The 15,964-nt window shown below is 42.1% G+C and overlaps 2 protein-coding genes across 3 annotated transcripts; both read right to left on the bottom strand.

Moving 5' to 3' along the window:
* Positions 1-3,140: 3,140 nt before the first annotated feature.
* Positions 3,141-11,159, bottom strand: FBXO4 (F-box protein 4). The gene is made up of 7 exons (XM_074855778.1): positions 10,945-11,159; positions 10,577-10,812; positions 8,685-8,905; positions 7,652-7,727; positions 6,952-7,130; positions 5,884-6,059; positions 3,141-4,840 (listed from the first exon to the last, which is right to left on the bottom strand). Exons 1-7 carry the CDS (start codon positions 11,128-11,130, stop codon positions 4,751-4,753), a joined length of 1,164 nt encoding a protein of 387 aa, XP_074711879.1. The 5' UTR covers positions 11,131-11,159; the 3' UTR covers positions 3,141-4,750.
* A 148-nt stretch (positions 11,160-11,307) lies between these two features.
* RIMOC1 (RAB7A interacting MON1-CCZ1 complex subunit 1) lies at positions 11,308-15,193 on the bottom strand. 2 transcript variants are annotated; one of them, XM_074855780.1, is made up of 6 exons: positions 15,079-15,193; positions 14,389-14,489; positions 13,854-14,000; positions 13,327-13,458; positions 13,015-13,129; positions 11,308-11,736 (listed from the first exon to the last, which is right to left on the bottom strand). In XM_074855780.1, exons 1-6 carry the CDS (start codon positions 15,185-15,187, stop codon positions 11,447-11,449), a joined length of 894 nt encoding a protein of 297 aa, XP_074711881.1. In that variant the 5' UTR covers positions 15,188-15,193; the 3' UTR covers positions 11,308-11,446. The 2 variants fall into 2 exon arrangements, with proteins under 2 accessions (XP_074711881.1, XP_074711882.1); XM_074855781.1 differs by lacking the exon at positions 13,327-13,458.
* Between the last annotated feature and the right edge of the window lie 771 nt (positions 15,194-15,964).

Raw genomic sequence — 15,964 nt, forward strand, 5'->3', positions numbered from 1 at the left:
CTCCCTCGACCTGCTGGCCACACTTTTCTTGATGCAGCCCAGGATAAGGTTGGCTTTCTGGGCTGCGAGCACACATTGCTGGCTAGTCAGTTTTCCATCCACTAATACCCCCAAGTCCTCTCCGCAGGGCTGCTCTCAATCCACTCATCACCCAGCCTGTATTTGTGCTTGGGATTGCCCCCACCCATGTGCAGGACCTTGCACTTGGTCTTGTTGAACTTCATGAAGTTTGCACGGGCCCACCTCTCCAGCCTGTCCAAGTCCCTCTGGATGGCACATCCCTTCCCTCCAGCGTGTCAACCACACCACACAGCTTGGTGTCATCAGCAAACTTTCTGAGGGTGCACTCAATCCCACTGTCCGTGTCACCAACAAAGATGTTAAACAGCACCAGTTCCAACACCAACCCCTGAAGAACACCACTCATCACTGCTCTCCACTTGGACATCGAGCTGTTGACCGCAACTCTTTGAGTGTGACCATCCAGTCAATTCCTTATCCACCGAGTGGTCCATTCATCAAATCCATGTTTCTCCAATTTAGATACAAGGATGTTGTGTGGGCAGTGTCAAATGCTTTGTACGAGTCCAGGTAGATGACGTCAGTTGCTCAAATAGATACTAGACTCCATGTGTAAGGTCAGCCAGAAATATTGCAAGTGTGAATTCAATGGGCCAACAGGTGTTGCAGGAACCTCCAGATGTTGAGCAATGACAGACACAAAGTCTGGAAGGGACCACAGTGTGCATCAGTGCAGGTCAGGGACTGACTGGTTTGGGAGAAGCTCAGTAAAAGGGACATGAGTTCCTGGTGGATCAATGAACCTGGATTCAGCTGTGTGCCCATGCAGTGGTAAAGGCTAGCCACATACTGGGCTATATTGAGGACAAGTGCTCATTTCCCTCTGCCCAAGACTTGTCGATCCGGATCTGGAACACTGTCCAATTTTAAGCCTGCAATATGTGAGATACAAACCAGGGAGAATCCAGCAAAGGGCCACTAAGACAGTTAAGAGGCTAGAGCACCTGCCTGGAGACCTTGGCCAGTAACACCCAGGCTGGTACCTGTGAGCAGTTGCACAGCACAAACAGACAGGACTTTCTGCCTGACCCTGGGCCAGCTGTGTCCTCTCTTCTGGGAAGGGAAGGTTAAAGACAGAGAACATAATGCTGGAGGGGGAGCGAGCTAGTGTGGGAGATAATCCAATCTCACTGGTTCTTCAATATACCCCTGTATCCAGATCCAATGTGTTTTGTTGTTTGCTCTGTCTACCTGTTGTACATCTCTGCTATACACCTACCTACATTCCTGATTCGCAGTTTCATCCTCCTGAGGAAACTGAGAGCCGCCTGTGTGCAAACATCCTCTGGCCTGAGATTTAGGCACAAGCTCTAGCTATGTCACCTTCTGTAATTGGCCAAATAATATTATTTCTTTAATCTTGTACATAATGAAAATAATTTATCCAGAACCACTATGGCACAAAAGACAATGGCACAAAAGACAAACTAAATCATAGACTAAAGCATCAATCACCTTGCAATGATGGCAGCAAATTTCCATAGATCCTCCCGACAGCAACTACAGGTATTCTCTTTAGCTGCAACACTCAACCTACTATAAAAATCAATATTGATACCCACTAGATTAAACGATGAGGCAGGATATCCCCTGTCTATAAGTCTTTGAAAAGCATGTTGATTTTCTCGTAGGCTTTTCTATAACTGCATCTCCTTGCTACCATCTCTGAGAAGGGAGTAAAATCGATTACTTGAAACAATTTTGGCAAAGGGCGTAGGGATGCAGCGTCAGCGGCTGTTGTGGATCAGCAGTGCCATCCAGTGGACACCCCGCGAGCTACAGCTCCCCGCAGAAGCTACAGGGAAGCGAGGGATCCCCGCTGTCGGTCCCGCTTGGAGCCTCGGTGGCCCCCCAGGGCCGATCCGTCAGAAGAAACGACGAGACACCCAGCAAGTTACAGGGGCGCTGTCAGGGTGCTACTGCCTCCTTTGTCCTGCGGTTTGGCAGGTGCCCTCACATACCGCTTTGGAGCTAGCAGCAGGCATTTTTGCTACTCTAAGTTTCAAAGACTTGAAAATGAGCATCCCACAGCCACTTTCTTTATGGTAAAGCTGCTCAGGGGAAGCTTCAGTAATTGAGTTTTCTTATGAATCACATGTATTGTCACTTTAACCTTTTATTTTGTGACCACTGTTTAGATAAACATCCTGCCTCGGCAGGCAGGAAAGTGATATTCTTTCTTGCACTGTTAGAATCTTTCATCCCAAGGAGAGCAAGATTTCTGGGATCCAGATCCTAATGGTTTTATTTCTCACAAACCCATCACAGTTGCATTTACTGTGATAAATACAAACCCAAATAATTTTTTTAATTGGGGGTTTTTATATTAAAATGTTTAAAAATACATTTTAGTGATGTTCTAATATTCCATATCCAACTAATTTTGAATTTCTAACAATTTAAGTCCCAACCTTGATTGACTTATCATACTTCTTATGCTTAATTGACTTAAACTCAGCAGACTCAGACATTGAAATAGTAGGAAGTGGTTTAGGTGAAATCTAAAAGGTAGTGCTAAATGCAATTCACAGTGCATCTCTGCAACTATTTAGCATATGAATTCTCAGCAGGCTGCTCGTCTCTTCCATAGCATACCTCTGTGCATCTCAGCTGTTCCACTGCACCACACACACGTTCATCTTCCATGCCTGTACTGATCCACCACAGTACTCAGTCATGCAAGCTACCCCACCAACAGCTCTGCAAGTCCTATGATGCTGGACCTCTGTGGCTACACGGACTTCTAATTCCCACTGTTTGTTTCCTAGGTTGCATCCTTAAAACTTGTTAATTCTTAATTCTTTATGTTATCATAAAGTTAATATAACTGATGTTCTTTAAGTTAAGAAAAATTATGTTCCCTACATTATTTTGACCTTTTAAAATGACAGTGAATGAATATCTGATAATTAAAGAGATAATATACAATAACGTTGTTCATTAATGACTAATGATGACATCATGATTTGTTACCTGCTATGACAGCATGACTGCAGACATTGTGTTTGTGTGCACACATGCAGTGGGGCTTAACACACAAAGAAAGACTGTAAATATCATTATTTTAAAAATAATTTATTCCTTATGAAGAAAGCAGAACGAGGATCTTGCATAAAAAAAACGTATTTGTAGTAACTAACATAGCAACACGTTACTTCATTCAACCCTCTACAGATAGATCATTACGGAATTATTATGACTAGCAGGAAAGTCACATACACCTAGTCACAAAGCGTGGAACTTCCCCCAGATATTCATAAATCTTTTGTGTCTTCTCTATTTTAAAGGGCAAAGCACACATATCCCACTAAAAAAAAAAAAAGATAAACCACAGAATTATGATAGTATAGCTTCCCATGGATTTTCCCTTGAAGCTCCCATATGACCTGATTAGAAGACATACAAAATTGTCTAGAAAGCTGAGTTAATTGTGCATAAAGATGAAAAAAAAAGACACTTCTGTGTCTGTCATAGTTCATTAAAAAAAAGTCTCAAATGGAATGTTTCTGACATAGCTGTGTTGAGCATCACACACATATACCAGATTGAGGGCAGTTGCAGCTGAATGTGCACCTTGTAGTCATTTATCTAGGTACCAAAATTGTGAGACTATTGCATTTCCATGGAGAGAGAGAGAGGGGAAAAAAACCAAACAAGCAGAACAAAACAAATACATGCATAGGCAAGAAATCCAAGGGAAATTTGTGATCTTTCATCCAATAATTAAAGGAACATTTAAAAGGTGGAAGACTAGGACTATCTGAAATTACGTCAATACAGAAAATGCAATTCCAGCTCTGAAATGTTGTTTCCCTTTTTATAAAAATATTTGCAACTGTGTAGAAAATTTCAAGCCAAGCACACTTCACATCTGCAAATGGCCACAACTATTTGAGCAACTGACAGGTCCTATCTATTTGATAAATGTCCTGAAGTACTAATGATTCAACATTTATTCATGACATCAGAGGTATGTCCAGTTCAAGCTAATAATTTCACTGCAACAGAAAGCAAAAGAAGATACTGAAGTCTTTAGTGGTTGATTAATAAGTAAGATCACAAACAAGAAATAACCAATTCATACACAGTAGTTTCTTTGCTTCTGGGCTGACAATTCTTCCACAGGTGCTATTTCTTGTCTAGGCATTGTCTCTGGAAAAAATACAGGGGAATTTAATCTTTTGAAGCACATACTGTCTTTCTGTCAACTTACTACTGTATAGCATACAGTACATTTTCTTTGGTTGGGAACCATCATTGTCAAGATCTCCACTGAATATACTTACTAAATGTGTGATGCATGCCATAGGGCTGTGCTGATAAACTAAGCTAGTGTTAGGTATATTTAGAGAAGAGATTAGATTATCACATATAGTGAGAAAAGATCGTGCCCTAAAGGCCCCAGCTTGAAAGAAAGAAAAAAATCGAAACACCCAGATTGTCCCCCCAGACTTCTTTATTGGCTGCTGCAATCTAGGCAATCCTACTTGTACTTCTAATTCAGGACTACAGTTGGAAGAATGTTAATTATTAAAGTATGTGCAGTGAAATATATGCAGGTTTGCCTTTTACATCCTCCTTCAGACAGTGTTCTGTCAGGACAAGATTCTCACTTCCTCTAACTGCAAAACACCAAAGTCTCTATACAGTAAAACAATGCACATTTACACTACTGTGCATTTTTACAATTTGCTTCTTCCAGGAGCCACTCAATTCCATTTAACAATCCATCTAAAGTTGCAGCTACAGTGTCCTGCACCTGTAAAAACAAAAAAAGCTAATGTATTAGAGATACAGGTAACAGGATCTAACAGCATTTTAGCATCACTCGATGTCTATCCTTAAAGACAGAAATACTCGTATCAAATCTAAATCTTTATCACTGGTTTAAAGGTCCCTTAGACAGAGAAGGTTTCTTAAGAGTAAGGTACAAAAAATAAAACACTACTCTTTACAAAATGAATCCTAAGAGCTACTAGGAAAGCCTTTTAGTATCAAGGTGAATTTTATCTCAATCATTGCCTAGCTATTCTGGAACATTATACTTACTTTACAGATGAGAATCTACTTGAAAATTCTTCTTGTAACTCTTAAAGCAGAATGCTGCTGCGTTTAGAATTCAATGCATATTACCAATTCTTAGATTTTGTAACGTATTATAAAGTGGCAATTATAAATGGTATGTTTTTAAAAAACCCTGTAAACTTTTTCCTTATGAAAACAAAGGCCTTATCTCAAATCAGGATTTTGTTTTTTCTGATTAAGTATTATTCTTGGGCTATGCAGTATTGCCAAAAATAACGTGTGACTGACCATACTGATATATACCGTGCTTGACAAGCATAAAAGAACAGGTTCAGGATCTCATGTGCCACGTAAAAAACTGTCAAAAACTCAATCCATCATGTCAAGTGAGTAACAATTAATAGTCTCCTGAAAACAGCAGAAAAATCTATTTGTGTCCAGGGCTGTGGGTCATGACTCAGGAAATAGATCTAAATTAACTGAAGCTTCCTTACTCAAACCTTCAAGACCAGCATTTTGTCCTTCCTGACATTCTGGCTCTATCTGAAGTTTCTTGTGTGCTCCTGGGCAAGCCACTCAAGCTCCCCTATGTTCAGATAGGCTAATGCTTCATCTTAGAGGAGTGGAGAAACTAAATTCTCCACTTCAGTGAAGAGCTCACGTACTAGTGTTGAAAGCTGCACACTTGCTTAGGTAGGTACAGCTCAGGAACTACCATAACCCTGAATTAAATTTAAGCCACAGAGAAATAGAAAATAAAGGTTTAAAAGCAAGTACCATCCAGGGCTGACGTAGCAGATTGAGTTGCAACTGATGCGCCACGTAAACACATGGAATTCTTTTCACACCAACGTGAGAGACACAAGACAAAACTAGCAGAGGTCTGTTTGGAGGCCCAAGGGCTGGATCAATCATTGCCAAAATACGAGCTAGTTCCTCTTGACGATCATGCTCTATGAAACAATCATTAATATATATTAAACATATGCAAATCCCAAAGTGAAATTTATTTTTTTTACTTTTCAAATATTTAAGATTTCAGAGGTGAGGAAACAGAGGGCTGGAAGGGACATGGCCAAATTAACTATTTCCGCTTATCACAAGGCTGGATCATCTGCATTCATGTCACACAGATGTTCACGTCACACTTAAGATGTTATTAAAAGATCTCTGTAGATTTTACAGGTAGCCTATTCCAGTCCTTAACATCAGAGCATTTTCCAAGTACTTCACAGAGATCAAAATTGCAACAAGCCTTTAAGAAACACTCACGCTGTACCATCAGCAGCCCTTCCCTACCGACCATACCTTTCTCTTTAGTATATCCCTTCACATTTTTTTTTACCCTTTTCTTTTCTGAGCTAGACACTTCCCTTCATTTAAAGTTGATGACCATAAAGATAATTACCATAATAGGTATTTGCATTATCCCCTGATTGAACTATCCTGATTTGGACTAATTGCATCTTTTACTGCAGTTTTCCTGGTGAAGGTTCTGTTTCCAGGCTATTGCACCACCACCAATGCATTTCAGGCTTCTTCTACCCATGCCCAGGGTTTTGGTTTTTTTTAAATCCGGATCATTTCCCACATGTAGCTTAGACAGCAACCATATCAGTACCCGCCATAAATGAAAGAAGGGGCCGTAACCCGTCAAAGGGAGATGAGGAAGAGTGTCTAGGACAGGGGACCTCTTCGACTGGGTAAGCCATGAATAAATAGCACTAATGAAGCAGATTTTGAAAGAATCAGAATGTGGATTTTGATGTATTGCATATTCTTTGCAATCTTTTATGACAGTCGAATCATTCACAAAATATGAATAAATAAAGAGAAATCCCTTACTTTTATGAGCTTCTGCATTAGCAACATAAATGAATCCATCAACTACTTCGCACACCTTTTTCACTTGAGCTATTACACTGTAGTGCACGGCTTGCTGATTCCCTACTATGCTGTTTTCTTGGTAGAACATCTTATTCACAGCAACAGCTTGCTCTTCCCTTGCTCTCCTCCTTTCCACACTGAAAGATATTTTATTATTTCAATAGTCAGTTTAATCGAGAATGCAAAAACTCAATTTTGAGTCTAGGCAGCACAGGAAAGGGCAGGAAAGGGACAGGAGAATGGCCTGAGTCAGCAGAAGTGTTTCATTTCCCACCAACCCCTCCCACACCCCCCTCTTTTCTAGTGTACGTACACAGATGACTAGCAATCTGCAAGATGTATGTGAAAATACACCCCAGGATGAATTTATATAGTGTTTCAAAAGGGAATCAATCAAGGTATCAAGAAGGACAGAAAAACCTGTTACCCGTCATACACACTTCCTATGTATAAGGTTTGGAAAAGGTTTATTACTTCCATGTGAAAATTTAGCAGTTGGAGAAAGAAAAAGTGAAGATATGCACTGAAGCTTCAGTTGAAAAGGGATATCCATGCATGTGAATGCACAAATTAAAAAAACACATGACAAAAACATGAAGAAAAGTATGAAATAACCAAGAAACTGTTTTTTTTTTTTTTTGTGGAAAACAAATCTTACCTGGTGGTTGAATACAATGTCAGAATATTGAATTTTTGATTGTTATTAAACTGAAAACTGACTCCTGATCCAATTCCTACGTGGAAAAAATGAATATATGAGATTACAACTATCTGGTTACTGAATACAAGTAAGTGATAGGCTGAAAATTCCAGTGTTGTTATACAATGGATATATCCAAGCCTAGGTGTTCCTGTTAGGGGTAGCAGATTTATTCTTTTACAATGAAATTTTATACATGCTCCAATTGATCAGACTATTAATTTAATTAAAATCAATTCAACAGTATTAAAAGAAAACAAGGCATTTCCATAGTTCTGATACTTAGACTGGAACCTAGAAATCCAAGTCAGAGAGGAACAAGACTTGTATTTATTAGAAACTGGCATAGCGAAGACTCTAGTGTGTTTATGACAAGCTGCACTGAAAATGACATAAGAGAAAAAAGATAACACTAAGAAATCATATTTTCACACTTTCTGTAAATACAATTTAATTATTCTAATTCTGCTGGGCTGAAACAAACATTAGTTAAAAGGTAATAAATGTTTTTAAACATTGAAAAAAAATCCTTTCCCTGCTCCTCTAACTCTTCTAAATGTAATTTACACATTTGACACCACCAGACTGAATGATATAAATGACCAGTCTTGACTTCCTGTATAAAAACACAGGTGTTTTTAGCCACTTACTGCAAGCAGTATCTAAAGTTCGTTCTGTCTGCATTTATCCATTATGACAGCAGGTGTGACATGGAATTTAGTATCAAAATAGAAATATGAGGAGCAAAGTGACCACTTTGACATGGTGCAAATTTAGTCATAAATTCACTACAGCTGTAATTTTATCCAAATGTCCATTGCATTTATTTTTCTGAATACAAAGAGAGAAAATATATGTTGGGTTTTTTACCATTATGCTATTGAGTTTCAAGGGGAGAAAAAAACATCCCTTTTCTCCATTTCTCCCACCGATTTTTTTTCATGTTCTATCTGTTTATGAAATAAAAAAGCCAAAAACCAAACAGCATTACCATGAATTTGTCTTTGGGGTAGGCCAGCTACTAGCAGAATTTCTGGGCATGTCATCATCTTTTGCACTAAAGAGTCATCCAGCTCTTCCAAACCCGGCCCAAACATAGCAAAGCGAGGTTCTGCCTGAGTGACCAGCGATTGCAAAAAGGAAGTCACAGTCCCATACCGGGGACGGCTTGATTTCAAAGTTCTTCTACTCTGAGGACAGCTTTTTTTATATCTGTGTAAAATAGACGCAACTAGAAATTAAACACAAAATATACAAAAGAGGTATTAACCACACAACATAAATTGATTTAGGTCCCATACTTCTCAGGCTGTTACCAGTACAACTCAAGCACGGGTCAAAAATCATAAAGTTCCAAACTCATGGTTTCAAGCACCAGTACAAAGCAGGCAAAGGCATCAGTCCTCTCAAAATCCAAATACTGACTCTTTAGACCTTAGTAACTTCTATCTATGGATCTTTTAGTTCACTTTAAAAACAAAATAAAATAAAATTACAAATTCCCCCACCCTTGCTGAACACACAATACTGGTAAAATAACATCTGTGCTTATGAGTCACATACAATATAAAAACTATGAGAATTCTGAGTGCATTTCAAACCTTCATTAGACCTCTGCTGTGTTTATTAACTATGAAATGGGTGCTGAAAAGGCCCATTTCCCTTGTAGGCACCGAGAATGCCTGTTGTGAAGGGAGACAGGTGCTGTCTGCAAGCTTATGTGCTCATTTGATGCAGAAGCTAAAAGGCATGAAAAGACTTTGGGAACCAAGGGAAAGAAGTAACAGTCATACAAGTGACAAGACATCCCAGAGAAGCAGCTTCAGTCTTTGCTTCTGTGGTCACGGTAGGCTGCTGCTGGACAGAACACTTCAAGGAAACATTAAATGTGTGCTCCTCTACACCCAAACTGAGACACTTCAGTTGAGATCAGCAAAACCATTGAGTGCTCACAGACACAACGGAAACCAGTGACAGGTGGTTTTACATAGCTGATGCTCTGAAGTATTCAGACCTAGAGAGATTTAAATCCGATGTTCAAAATCAGGAGATATTTTGCACTTCAAATTCAGGGTCCATCCTTCCCGTCTGTAAAGTGGGGATGAAGGGTACAGAGATTGGAGAGGTTAGTGCACTTATATGAAGCAACAGTATCATGAAATCATCTCTGGAGAATTTAACTGCAAATTAAAAAAAATTACTGCAAATTAGTTATGGGAATTGAATGAAATTTTAAAAAAACCCTACAGAATAATCTGCTTAAAGAGTTCTTCTCAGTCATCCAAACATATTATGAGTGTTGCTATGCTTTTCAATTATACTAGCTGAAACCAGTCTTTGTCTTACAGCCTTTGACCATCAAAGCTAAATCAATACTACTTGTTATTCTGTGCACATTCAAAAAAAAAATTTTTTTTTTTCCCCTAGGTCTTCCAGGTACGATGAAAAAACCAAAGATTCATTCTATCTGCTGTAGTTTGAAGACTCCTTAGTACTTTTATTAGAATAAGAAATCATTTGTCATTGTACTGAGCGCAAAGAACACATTTTTATCAAGATCAAAGGTACACACAGCTTCTGAGATGACTGTACTTCTGTGGCACAGTGGAGATGCAGATTACAAAAAGCTTTAACTTTTTTATAACATAAGCTTTGACTTTTTTACAATGTTTTACATTCTTGTTGAATTCCAAACAGAAAGAGCTGACCAAACTGCCAAACAACAGGAAATTGTATTTCCAAAATAAACACTGGATCTGAGTCACATCAATACCTAAGCAGCAGCTTACAGCACAGCATTATTGCTGTAAATATAAAACATGCTTGTGGGCTGAGTATTACTGCTGTAGAGAGAGCGGTGTAAGAGAATATGAAGATACTTACGCTGCCATGTAATCGTACAGCGCATTATTGCTGACCTCTGAAAACGCTTTATTAAAAATCTCCACATCTGGGAGTGATTTCCAATCAACGGATGTCCAAAAGGGAAGATCCCTGAGGAGAAAATACCTCCACAACAACGGATCTTGCACAGCCGCCCTCCAGTAACAACTCGTGCTTCCCAAATGGCACAAATCTTGGGGCGAGAGGAACGACATGATGTTCAGCTGCACGTCGATCTGAAAACCGTCGAGAGCAGCGGTTCAACGACTCAGGAATTAAGCAGTGAAGATGCCAGAAGCGGGATGCCGAGATTTATCCACACCCTACCTCCCCTCCACCCCCGTTCCCCGCGACCGGGCCCCGCTCACCGGCAGCGCTTGCAGGGCGCTCACCTCCTCCGCCTCCTCCGGGAGCGCTGGACGCGGGGGATCCGCGAACGCGGCGGTACCGCCGCGTTCGCGGATCCCCCGCGTCCAGCGCTCCCGGAGGAGGCGCAGGCGACCCCGCACCACGGCCTCCAAACTGCCCCGCTCCTCCGCTCCGCCGGCCGCCATGGCGCCGAGCCCCGCCGCCGCCCCTCGGAGTTAACGCGCCGGCGCCGGCGGGAGAGGCTGGGCGGGGAAAGAGTCAACCTCGCCTGGCAGTTTACAAGACGGTCTTTTTGTCCTTTTTTTTTTTTTTTTTTCCACCCCAGAAATACTGGATTAGACTTTGGACCCGTATACCAGGAGTTCTTTGAATGCGTGTTTTTAATGCAAGAAAAGTATACATTTTGATATGAAGAACGGTGGGACACTGAAGCACAGACCGCCTCCCTAAGCGTGCTCTTGGGGCACAAGGTTTCTTCCAGCACAGCCAAAGCAGCGTATTTTAGTGGTGGGATTTCACGAAGTAGCACAACATTTGTTTGGCCGTTGATGTGTTCCACCCTTGGCCTTTTAAAGGTCCCTCACATACAGCCACATACTTCGTTAACATGTTCTTGCCAGTTTCTCGGAAATCCAGCAACACGCACTGTGATCTGCAGCCCAGGTCACTGTTAGAGACGGAAGCTACTGTCTCGAGGCTTTCCTGCTTCCCTTCTCCACCGTGTCGCAGCCCCCAGTAGCACATTTCTCCACTGTACATCATTGCCAATAAGTGAGTGTCACTAAATATACCTGCAAAAATAATTTAGATCAAGTACTTTATTGCTCTGTTATAAGCAAGTACATGGCTTGTTAACTTCAAATATTTTTTTTAGTAACACTGGAAAAAAAAATCCAAAAAAGCAGTATATTATTTCATATATTCAATATAACATGTATTCCAAAAAGGCAATATATATTAAAGATGTACACCAAAAAAACCAGATTTTAACCATGAGATGACTGACACTGCCTAGAGGACAATCTGGATCAAGACCTTGCTCATTACTCCATAATACCTAAATCTCAAAGACTGCCATATAAATATTATTCTGATAATTGCATTTGCCTATTTATCTTACAGAATTTCAGTATTTCTTTACCATCCATTAAGCGCAGGCACGATTATTTATATTATTTTAGGATACTTCTGTGCCTCCCACAATTTAAGCCTAAAAAATACTGTTTGAGCATCAACTTAACTCAGATTAAGCAGCAGCAGCTTCAGTATTTGAATAGAAAGCCACATGTGTCCATGGTCACTGAAAAAAAATCCTGCTAAATACATCTACCCATCAGTTACTGAACTTGGCTTTTCACTGTGGAGCTAAATTGGAGCAATGCCACTTTCAGATGAAATTAAGCAAGATGCTCCATATTCCCCACAGCCAGAGTAGAGAGAGTTCTGAGTGTGCACAGCGTGGACATCATGTCCTCAGCACCAGCTGGTTTACCTTACAAATCCCCTCCTGCTGCAATCACCCTACCTGCATCACACTGATGCAGCCTCAGATCCTCAGGTAAATGTACTACAGTGATGCAACTTACATAAAAATACATATAGCGGAGACAGAAAGAAGTTTGCCAAATCTAACCAATTCTGCACGTACCTGCTACCTGTATGAAGTCAGTAATTCTGTGTTCCTATCTGTGCTCTCCTGGATCTAAACAGGATGACCAACAGGCGAACATCACAGTCGTATCTGTGCTTTCACCATTTGTCAACTGACAAATGGATGGTTGTAAAACACACATGCTGTGCTTGAAACACCCATGACCTCAGTTCCCTTTCCTCTAATGCACTCAAAAACAAGAGAAAATGAGCACTGCCATCTCCTAAAATCCATGAGTCAAAAAGAAGCAGGGTGGGGGGAAAGTTGCCAGCTCGTCTCTTTTTTTTCCCCCCCCTAAAAAGTGCCAGTTTTTGAATACAAATGAAGTCAAATAAAAATATGTAATAAAGCATTCCATAAGTGGAGTAGTTTTTAAGAAGAGTGGGTTGTGAGGGTTTTGGAGTTGTTTTTTTTTTACCTTCACTGAGTAATCTAGCTGCGTCTTTATCCTGAAGTGAGACATCTTCATTTAGCTGAAGAGGGCATCTGAAGCTAAGCATCTTCATCAAGTAATGGACTCCATCATTAAGACACTGAGTACAGTTAAAAAACGAGGGAAAAAAAACCCAACCTTTTAGATAAGTTCTGATTAATTTAATGATAGCCAGAAATACTTCTCGCTATGAATTTCCCAAAACCCTATTTAAAACACCAAGTTGTATTTTAAAAGTGAAGAATCAAACTTTAAAACTGTATTCACATGCTCATAAAACTTTTTAATCTCCTTTACCTTTTTAAATATGGTAATGTTTTCTTGTAGCCATTTGCTCCTTTCTTTTGCTGTATGACAATACATATAAAAGAGGGCGCCTTTTCTCCAGTAAAGACATTCTAACAGCTCTGCACCAAGGATGTTGATGGGCTGAAATAAAATCCAACAAACTGGCTAACCCAAAAGTAAAACATCTGAACTACACATATACACACTCACACATGCAAACAGTATTATATTGTCTCAAACTTCAGAGGCTATACTTAATAGCAACAGTCACAGACACAAGCATAATACTTTGGATTTAAACTGCCAAAAGCACGTGGAATCATGAAATGTTAGCAAGAGGAATTCTGAGCACGCAACAAGTTATTTGAAAAAATATTTTCAGGAATCACTGTTTAAATACAAGTAAGACTTGAAAATTTTTCAAAATATCTTAAATTCTGCCCATCAAAAATACAACTACTACTATCCTCTTTCAGGTTTTTTATTTTTAGATAATGAAATAATTAATTTTCTGGCTGAATAATGTTAGTACTCACTTCTTCATTTATGTTGCATTTCTTCACTAGGTCTTCCGGTTCTGAAAGAATACTAATAAGTTCTTTCACTTTTTGTAAGGAAGATTCTTCCGGAAAATCTACATCCACAAGCTGGTTTTCCTCAAAATATGTAATGTCTAAGACAGCCTATGAAAACAAGATACAGAATGTAAAAATGCTACCAGCAAAATAATCAAATGCTGTGCAGCAGCATACAAACTTGTTATGGTTTACAAAACATTACATTTTTAAGGTGATTTTTAACATTTAGTTCACATAAGCTGCAAGTTAAAAGTATGGTAAGATTGTTGACAGTGAATGTAAACTCAAAACCCATTCTGTTCTTGCAGTACCAGCACAATTACTGTCGACTCCAAGTTCTCTTCTAATCCAGACAAAAGCAGCCCTGCACTTCATGGATGTTCACGGGATGCCCCAAATAACAGAAATCCCTTTCTGCTATATTCTCTTTCCTATGCCCAATCCTCTCCCATACCCTACACAATGAGAGTTTTTAATGCTTTAAAGGTACTACCTGCGTATAGAGCTGCAAAAGCATGGAAGGATGTTCTTTCCCTTCGTTACAGAGGTCCTTCAATTTATCCAGAGTAGCAGAGCCCTTTGCTAAGAAGGTATCTGAAGGAAGAACACAACGCTTCCTTAGCACTGAACAGCACTCAGCAAGAGCCTTGCTTACTCTCCCTTTACACTTCGTACCGTTTTAAATCCATTGTTGCGGTATCTGCAAGAGCAGCTGAGTAAGACAGCATTTGAACAGGCCCGTTGTCCTGTTAGGCTACACCTTTCAGGACTAAATTAGGGCATTCATGGCTATGGTCTGATGTTTCAGAACCAATTCCACACACTTCTCTTGTAAAGAAGTCATGTACCGAAGGCGCAGCTCGCTAAGGCGCAGGTACACGCTTGAGGCCCCAGCCGCCCTGCTCCACAGAAAGGTCTCCAGCCGGAGCCTCCGGACGGCGGCCTGGGCCGCGCCAGCCGCACTGCCCCAGGGGCGAGTCTCTTTTTGGAGGAGGGAGAGGCGGAGCCCTCAGCAGCAGCCCCGGAGCCGGGGACCCGCGCCCCCAGCCCCGCTCCCGCAGCGCTGCCGATGCCGCGCAGCGCGACGGCAGCAGAGGGCGGTACGGGGACGCCGGGCAGCACCCGGCCCGTCCCGGCCCAACCCCGCTCCCTCGCTCCCTCTCTCCCTCCCGCGGCCTCTCACCGTCGCCGCCCGCTCCCCTGGGCGCCGCCAGCCGCCGGCCCAGCGCCGCCAGCCGCGGCCGCAGGGCGGACACCGCACCGCCCGCCGCGGCACCCCCGGCCGCCGCCATCGCCGCCGCCCGCCACCGCGCACCGCTACGCGCTACGCGGCGGCGGCTCCGGGCGGCCGTGAGGGCGGGCCCGCCCGCGGCGGGGCAGGCGCGCAGGCGCAGCAGGGCCGGGCGCTGAGGGGCCGCGCTTCCTCCGGCGGTGTGCGGCCGCGGCCCCGCCGGGCGGGCCGGGTGCAGGGGGGCGGCCGCCGGGGAGGCCCGGGGGCAGCGGGCAGCGCGGCGTGCCGGAGCCGGGGCTGCCGTCCCCGCGCCCCGCAGCCGGGGTGAGGCGTCACTGGCGTCGTGTGAGCTCCAGGCCCAGGCAGCGGGGGGACCAGGGCACCGCCGGCCTCCCAGTACTGCCTTAGGCTGAGCGGGCAGGCGGCGGAACGGCCCCCGGGCCTGCTGGGGCAAGCCTAGTGCAGGCTGGGGCTTCAGTGTTGTGGGGACTTGAAAGCTCTTTTATGAAACAGACGTTCATGGCTTCTGCAGATCTGTGTCAGGGTCCCCAGGGAGAGTCCCTAGCGTGTCCCTGTGTTCTCCCATCAAAGGGCGCTCCCCAGCCTCACTGTGAAATAACTGCACTGAAACACACTGAAAGGCAGCAAGGTTTTTTAAGACCCAAACCAGACTTTTTCTCAATAAATACATCTTTATTGGTGGTTTTATATTTTAGTATTGAATTAGTATTGAATTAGTATTGAATTACTTGACATGTAGAGGTACAACTGTGAAATTACAGTTAAATCATCTTGAAACCACACACCTCTGGTTAGAGGAATAAGAGTTGTGCTCCAG

The sequence above is a fragment of the Strix uralensis genome, chromosome Z (assembly GCF_047716275.1).
Source record: "Strix uralensis isolate ZFMK-TIS-50842 chromosome Z, bStrUra1, whole genome shotgun sequence".
NCBI lineage: Eukaryota > Metazoa > Chordata > Aves > Strigiformes > Strigidae > Strix > Strix uralensis.

Bases quoted from the DNA above. Each gene is read 5' to 3' on its own strand.
- FBXO4 (XM_074855778.1), bottom strand. From the start codon at position 11,130: ATGGCGGCCGGCGGAGCGGAGGAGCGGGGCAGTTTGGAGGCCGTGGTG. The intron at 7,728-8,684 runs GTAATGCTGTTT...TTTTCCACGTAG, and splicing joins ACCCCAAAGACAAATTCATG to GAATTGGATCAGGAGTCAGT. The intron at 4,841-5,883 runs GTACTTGCTTTT...TTGTTTTTACAG, and splicing joins TGCTACGTCAGCCCTGGATG to GTGCAGGACACTGTAGCTGC.
- RIMOC1 (XM_074855780.1), bottom strand. From the start codon at position 15,187: ATGGCGGCGGCCGGGGGTGCCGCGGCGGGCGGTGCGGTGTCCGCCCTG. The intron at 14,490-15,078 runs GTGAGAGGCCGC...TTCTTCCTTCAG, and splicing joins CAGGGGAGCGGGCGGCGACG to ATACCTTCTTAGCAAAGGGC. The intron at 13,130-13,326 runs GTAAAGGAGATT...AACTGTACTCAG, and splicing joins ACATTACCATATTTAAAAAG to TGTCTTAATGATGGAGTCCA.